The sequence below is a fragment of the Rhagoletis zephyria genome, unplaced genomic scaffold (genome assembly GCF_001687245.7).
Source record: "Rhagoletis zephyria isolate East Lansing unplaced genomic scaffold, Rhagoletis_zephyria_1.1 Rzeph_scaffold_02263, whole genome shotgun sequence".
Classification (NCBI taxonomy): Eukaryota; Metazoa; Arthropoda; class Insecta; order Diptera; family Tephritidae; genus Rhagoletis; species Rhagoletis zephyria.
The window spans coordinates 77508-85967 of NW_016159347.1; the positions used below are offsets into that span (position 1 = coordinate 77508).

The following is an 8460-nucleotide window of genomic DNA, read 5'->3' on the forward strand; positions in this document are numbered from 1 at the left end:
ACGGAAACATAACGGACGACACAGTACCGCTATGTGCGCCCGATGGTACACATAGTGCAAGTACAGTGGAGGAAAAAAATGATACGGTGATTTTAAACGATGTACAATTATATCCGCCAAATTTTTCTGGCATAATTCTTGCTCTAGTAGACTCATCTGAGTGCAAAGACATGCAAAATGATAGAAGAACAAATGGCTTGACCCTTTTCACTAAAATTAAGCATTTGAATATTAAAGATATAGACTTTATACAGTCAATTGGCAAAACCCTCTACAAAGTTACCTTTAAAAACTGCGCATCTGCAAACAATTTTATTTTAAACAAGAAGATCAGTGATCTAGGGCTGAGACCCTTCATTCCAAAAACCGCATTGGAGTCATACGGTGTCGTTAGAGGCATCCCCACTTCTTACACCGATTCTCAGATCATGGCCAACGCCATATCCAGCGCCCCGATTAGGTCAGTGAAACGTTTTTCTAGAAAGTTGGAGGACAATACCTATTCCCCTACAACCACGATCAAGTTAGGCTTTGCTGGAAAGGAAGTTCCTAAGTACATCATCCTAGACTATACGAAACTATATGTTGATTTTTTCATACCACCTTTAAGGCAGTGCATGAATTGTGGTAGGCTAGGGCATACCCAATTCTCATGCAAGTCCAAAAAGAGGTGCATCATGTGTGGTGAAGGCAGTTGTGAGGAGAGCTCATGCAGGAAAAGGTGCATTCTGTGCGGCAGCACTGAACACTCATCTTCAGACAAAACCAAGTGCCCAACATGGGAGAAGGAAGCTATGGTAAATCATATTAGGGCAGTGAAAAAAATTTCTAGGAGAGAAACTCTTCAGACATATTTTCCAAATGTACAGAATCAATTTGACATTTTGGCTGCAGACGATGCAGATTTTCCGGCACTATCACGCGATAGCAACACGAAAAATAGACACTAGCGTCAACAGAAGGATGACCAAAATTAAATACAGCTGGGTAGCTAATAAAGCAAATGCAACGCAGGCTAGGAGTAGTAGGACGGTTGAGAGGTCCAGGGACATACGTGACAGAATAGAAACAACTCCGGTGTTCGATAAACCAGAATATGTTAAAAACAAAGTTACAGAGATGGAGAGGATACTTAGCGACCTCGTCAAGATTACCCAGACCCTCTGCATTAATGAGCAGCTGAGCAAACCACTTACCGAAATTTTACAACTTAAACAAAAATTTGAACAAATAATAATACAGGACGAGTTAGAAATTATGAAGCAAGGGTGCAGTGTGCCCCACAGAGTGTATGATGAAGATCCTACAACACAACTGTCAATCACTTAATGCGAATATTGACACAACTGAATTTTTTCTAAATCAGTACAACTATGACATAGCTGTTTTGAGTGAAATTTTTAGTTCTAACGAACAACCCCACAGAAACATTATAGATTTTAACATAATTGAGAAAAATAGAGATGACGGATATGGTGGTGTAGCCATAGTCCTAAAGAAAAGAATAAAATTTCGTAAACTGTCTTTTAACTCTGAACTTGACATACTGACTATTCAAACGAAAAACCTTAAACCGAATTTAGTACTTTGCGCAACCTACTTCCCACAAACAATACCCATTGAACTCTTTAAAAATGAGATGAACAGACTGTTAACCTTTCTAGAAAACTTTGAAAATGTCCTAATACTAGGGGACTTCAATGCGAGAGCCAGAGTATGGGGGGGATCAGATAACTACCTGTCGAGGAAACAATCTGCATAAAATCATAGCTGAGTTCAACTTCTGGGCATTGAATGATGGGTCAATTACTTTTAAAAACAATCTAGCTCTCCCTAGTGGGTCTGTTTTAGATCTATCCTTTTCCAACAGCAGACTATCCTTTAGATGGAAAACTGACCCTATTAGAATAGGGGGCAGTTACCATTTTCCAATAACAATCGAAAACAGCACAATTGAAAACATCTCGCCCAGGTTTCTAGCTAAACACAAACTTATGAGAGAGTTAGAACATCTCAACTTACCCCCTAATGTGAATGATATTCATCACAAATTCGAGGAAGAGTTAAACGCGGCCACCTATTCCATTCAAGGAAATAGGTGTCCAAAAGGATAGTAGAATGACTCACTAATGAAGAGTTTCAGATTCCTAAAAATTGCCTATAAAAAGTGCAAAACAGAACCCACTCCACCAAACTTTCAAAATTTGCTTGACATAAAAGAAGACTGGAAGAATCAGGTTAAAGAAGCGAAAAAGAAACAATTTCAAAAAAGGATAGATCAACTTAACGAGGACCCAACCACAAAAGAAGCATGGCGGTTCGTCAAAGCGATGAGAGGTGACTTTAAAACTAATAATAGGGGATCCTGGTCAGATGCAAATAATCTTAACTATCTTCATCATCTAAAAATTCAAGTCCCAGTATCTACCCACAACTTGCCAATCAATCAGGAGATAAGGCCTGCAAATGCACTAGCCATATCGTTTGAGGAACTACATGATGTATTACAAAAAAAAAAGGGAAACTCAGCGGGGGGTGCTGACCGAATAACATACAGCATGCTTAAAGCCCTACCAGATCATTCATTATCCGCACAATGTTAAACGCCGTTTTTTTGACCAATCAGATTCCGGAAAGGTGGCGTACAATTAGTGTAGTGCCCATCCCTAAAAGAGACAAGAACCTAACTTTAGACCAATAGCTCTCCTGCCAGTGTTTCTAAAATGTATAAACTTGGTAATAAAAGACAGGATTTCCAATTTTGTAGAAGAATCCCAACTGCTACCATCTCGCTCTTTCGCTTATAGAAAGAAAAAATCCGCCACCGTCTGCATCAACTATATGTTACATGATCTTGCCATACTCAAAAACCAAGGCTTAAAAACTATTATCTTATCAACTGACATCAGTAATGCTTATAACTGTGTCAGTCTGGTACAACTTAAAACAGTCATGACTAGTATCGGTTTACATCCGACTTACATTGAATTTATTTCCAACTTTTTGGCTTTAAGAAAATTGGTTCTGGGGGTGGACACCATTGATATAAATGATGGCCTCCCACAAGGAAGCTGTCTCTCACCCCTGCTATTCAACATTTACACAAAACAACTACACTCCATTGAAGACACCAATACCAAAGTGTATCAATTTGCGGACGACTTCGTATTGATGTCGTCTCATCACAATCTAGATAAGGCGGTTCTCAATCTACAGGAAAAAATTAACAACTTTTCAAACCTTTGTAACAATCTAAATCTATCTTTCACCTCAGACAAGACTAAAGTCATGTACTTCTCCAAAGGCAACAAAAAACCCATCAATATAATGTTTCAAAATCAAAGACTAGAGCTGGTCAACGCTCTTAAATTCCTGGGCAGGCATATCAGTGCGTCATTGGCTGTTAGCGAACACTATAATGATGTACTTAAAAAATCGCAAAGAAACTCAAATCTGTTTAAGTGCATAACCACTGTAAGAGCAGGTCTTCATCCAAAGGTTGCCATCAACTACTACCGCACCATAGTGAGAAGTAAGATAGAATACAGCAGATCCTCCATGTCAAATTGTGCCAAAACAACAAATAAAAAGATCCAAACATACCAGAATAGTTTTTTAAGAAGAAGTATTGGCTTAAACCCCTCTACACCAGGTCCCCTCATTTATGCGGTAGCAAATGAACTCCCACCTGCCGAAAGAGCCTATTGGCTCACTGCAAAAGAGCTAATTACCAACATCACCTTTGATGAATCTCTCAAAGAGCAACTATTCAATGGTCCCATTGTGAACTCCAGTTATAGCTTCATTTTCAATAAATTTAGACACATCTTTGACAACCTCAGGACAACTGATCAACCTGTTGCTTATAACTCTAGGCTTAGTATAATTACTAAAACCCTCTATAACAAAAAATCTGATGTTCCTAGTGAAACTATCAGAACCATTTATAGACAAATGGTTCATGATTATGACTTGACTGGTTACAAAATCTTCTATACTGACGCCTCAGTTGGCGGTGTAGCCACTGGAGTAGCAATTTACAACTATTCTGACAAAACTAAACAATCCTTCAAGCTGAACTTTAAATCTTCCTCCAGTTTTGGAGAAACCTTAGCGATCTTAAAAGCCATACAGCAGGCTAAACTACACAATCATAGAAAAATAGTAATTTTCACGGACAGTCTAGTGGCATGTTTATTATTAAGCAAAAAAAGAACTCAAAACTATATCATCTGTGCTATTCATAAAACTATACTGGAAGCAGACTTTGACAGGGTGACCATAATATGGACACCAAGCCATAAGGGGATTCCTGGCAACGAAACGGCCGATGAACTAGCCAAGGATGCACTCAATTCTGATGATGAAACACATGTCAACCTTACTAATGAGCAGGCCCTAAGAAGTATCAAAAATGAAATTTATCACAAATGGTATGAAGATTTTCTAGCGTACTCAGCCCTCAAACCAAACCTCTTTTCGCAGATCTTCCCATGCGTATCAAAGAAAGCATGGTTCCACAACTCCTACTTAGGTGCCAAAGAGACCAAAATAATCAACCGCATTCTCACTGGATGCACTTACGACAGCGAATATCCCTACAGAATCAAAGCCAGGAACTCGAATATATGTAGATGTGGCATGCAAGATAGCTACATACATCAAACATTCCACTGCTCCTTTTTAAACAGCGCTCGGGAGGGCCTCGAAATCTTTCAAGATGGTGCCAACTTCCATGACATCCTTCACGATCTCAACCACAGCAAAATCACTCAACTTGCCAATTTTTTTCAAAAAGCTGAAATTAAATTTTAATTTTAACATCATTTCGTCCCCTCAATATAACAATAGCGTATAATTTTTTTGGGGTTTTGAGAAAATCGAGTTTAAAGTTTTTGTTTTTTTTTGTTTGAAGGAAATTTTTGAACAAGAAATTATACACCATTTTTTCCAATGACATTTTGACCCACTTTGTGGAAGTAGAATTTGACGAAATTTTGACCAGACATAGAATCAATGATGGAGATTCTAAATATACAATAAAAAAATAATGGCGTATGAGCACATACGCTATTGTTATATTGAGGGGACGATATCATACATTTTATTTTATACACCTCATTATAAGTTTATCGGTGGTTCAGTACCGTCCACCGAACTCATTTCCCCTCCCCGTACCATCTCCCGTATCACTTTTTATATAATTGCTATTAAAACCGCGCGACATAAGTGTTACACTCGTTCAACCTTCAAGCCAATTTAACATATTGAACGAGCATTCCCTGCATTCAACAATCCACATTCGGATTCTGACAACGGGCGAGAGTGGTTCGGTCGCGGCTTTTGATCCATCGGCTATCACCCACGTTTTTCTGAAAATAAATTTTGTGCTTCTTCTACTGGCAAGTTAACAAGGCTTTTTGAGTGGTTGTTTTTCCTTTGTTTTGTTCTGCGCTTGGCAGTTCTAGCATACTGCGCATTAAAACCCCTACTCATAATTTAACGTCGCGTTTAATTTAACTAAATAATTGGGAGCAGTTTTAATAAATCAGGTGAGTGATCTTGGTTTCTCTTCTAGCTGGGGCGTTCCCCCAGTCGTATACTTTTTAAAATATAAAAAGTCTTCTCATAGTGCCTCTTAAAAAGAATAAAAAGCTTAAGCTGCCGCTCGCGGCACTAAGCAAACCCAAGAAAATGGAGCGGACTCCGCAGTCGATGATTCCTGAAATCACTGATGCGGATGCTGGTGCTACAAAAAAATTTAAAATTATGGACAACGTAGAAGTGACGGGTTTTTACGAGCTCTCCAAAAATGGAGGACTGGTAAAGATGACTGAGGTAATGGGTGATGTTGTAAGTGATTCTGCTGAAGCCATGGCGTGTGAAAATGCTGAAAATGGCGGGAAAGTGTCGTGTCAAAATGTGCAAATGGGCGGGAAAGGCAACTGTGCTTTTTCAACCAATGACGAATGTCGCGATAATCGCGCGCAAAAAGAAAATGTTTCTACTGTTTACCCGCCAAATTTTGGAGAAATCTTTGTGTTGGTTGACTCTTCAGAGTGCCCTAACATGAAAAATGAAAAATTCACTACAGGACTGACACTTTTTGGTCAGATAAAAGACCTAAGATTCAAAGACATTGACTTTATAAAGGCGGTCGGCCGTACTTTATACAAAGTTATTTTCAAAAACGCATATGCGGCAAACACGTTTTTAATGGACAACAAAATTAAAAAAAGAGGATTAAAAGCCTTTATTCCCAGAACTGCGCTAGACCTGCTTCCATGAAAATGAAATTGTGGCTGAGGCTAAGTCCACTATACCCATAATGTCTGTATATCGTTTTTCCCGCAAAGATGCCTCTTCTGGTTCGATTGTGTTGAGTACTCGAACACAGCACTCAGCCCTATCTATCGATAACATTCGTAGCTATGTAAGAAAATCTCTCTTCTCTATATATCGTTCAATAAAGCTGTAAGCATAAAATTTAACCTCGTGCATATTTATTTATATAAAGAGTAATCCAGCTCTGCTGAAGTAATCTTCAACTATTCCAACAAACGCTTCCACTGCGCTGCAACGCAAAATCGAACCTAAACATAAGAAAGTTATATTTATCAAAAATAATGAAAGCGAAACTGAAAATGGCGGAAAAAGAAATATGGCCCGTCTTGACAGAGAAAACCAACTTTAATAATTGGAAGTTTAGAATCCAATTGATATTAGAAGAAAAGGCGATAGCATATACATTAACAGAAGAGGAAACGCAAAATAATAGCGTAAAATTTAGAAAGGATGATGCGACAGCGCGGTCGATCATTGTAAAGTGTCTGAGTGACAAACATCTGGAAATCATAAAATCATGCAACAATGCAAAAGAAATGCTAAAGCACCTTAAAGAAGTGTTTGAACGTAAAGCATTTACAACAGGCTTCATCTCAAAAAGAGATTAATAACAATACGGTGCGGTGAAAATGAAAAGTTGCAAGATTTCTACTGTAGGTTCGATGCCGCTGTAAGTGATTTAATTGCGATAGGATGCACAATATCAGAAGAGGATCAGGTGTGCCAACTACTGTCCGCAATGCCATCGGCATACGAACTAGTAATAACATCATTGGAAACGCTATCCACAGATAAACAATTAACACTTGAGTTTACGAAAGCGAGACTCCTTGACGCAGAGATAAAGATAACTACAACAATTAAACCAGAGGCAGGTATAAACGCAGCATTTTTATGCTATACATGTAACAAGCCAGGGCACAAGGCAGCGGAATGTCAACAACAGCGTAGTCGTTACTGGAGCGGAAATAATGGACGTGGCAAATACAATCAAAGGCAGCATAGACCACAAGCACGAGCAGCACAACATAATGTCAGTAGAAATGTGGGAAGAGGAAGAAACAATAACAATACGCCAGGAAGAAATTATCATTACGGCAATGCAGCACGAGAAGAAAGTGAGTATGAGGTATCGTTCACAGCTCATGACACGAGTAGCGTACATAAAGACTTAAATAGTAGTACTATACGTTTTGTTATAGATTCGGGTGCGACCGAAAATTTAATTCAAAGTAAATATAAAAAGTATATAAGAAATTTAGAAACTCTAGAGAACGAAATAAAAATATATGTAGCAAACGGTCAGTACTTAGTAGCTAAGGAAAAGGGTTGCCTGGTAGTAAAATACAATAATACGATTGTGAAAATTAATGGTTTAGTTGTCCAAGGGCTGTCACATAATTTAATATCGGTACAAAAACTAATAGAAAATAAATACCATGTAAAATTTTCAAACAATTCTGTAAGTATTTATGATCAAAAATGTAAAATGAATGCAGAAAGGATAGGAAAGCTTTATACCATTTATCTTAAACTTAACTTACAGCATGCAATGTTAAGTAGCACAAACAAATCTGCTAATGACGGCAATGACTTGTGGCACCGACGTCTGGGACATGCAAATAGAAGGCACCTGCAAATATTGAATTTACCATATTCTAATGAGACATGTGGACCGTGTATGGAGGGAAAGGTCAACTCGTTTGCCATTCAATCAGTCAATGAAACCGAGATCAAAGTATGTTGGAGAACTGTTGCACACAGACCTTTCAGGTCCTGTTAAAAATCCAACAATAAACGGAGAGAGGTATTATCACACAATCATAGATGACTATAGTCATTTCACTGTAGTATATCTGCTTACTAAGAAAAATGAGGCTACAGATACTATTATCAAATACATAAAATTTTTAAAAACACAAACAGGCAATAAAACTAAAAAGATTAGATGCGACAATGGCGGAGAATTTAAAAATTATATACTAACAAACTTTTGCGATAATAAAGGTATTCAAATACAATATACAAATGCATATTCTCCTCAGTCCAACGGGGTAGCAGAAAGGATGAACCGTACGATTTACAACAAAGCGAGAACACTAATGTTAGAAACTG

General features: G+C 38.1%; 1 protein-coding gene across 1 annotated transcript; it reads left to right on the forward strand.

Moving 5' to 3' along the window:
• The first annotated feature begins 3888 nt into the window (after window positions 1-3888).
• On the forward strand, window positions 3889-4793 carry LOC108366424 (uncharacterized). The gene is made up of 2 exons (XM_017620836.1): window positions 3889-4433; window positions 4486-4793. Coding segments are annotated over exons 1-2 (480 nt in total). The 5' UTR covers window positions 3889-3954; the 3' UTR covers window positions 4487-4793.
• Window positions 4794-8460: the final 3667 nt, after the last annotated feature.

Coding starts and splice junctions, on each gene's coding strand:
- LOC108366424 (XM_017620836.1), top strand. CDS start 3,955: ATGGTTCATGATTATGACTTGACTGGTTACAAAATCTTCTATACTGAC.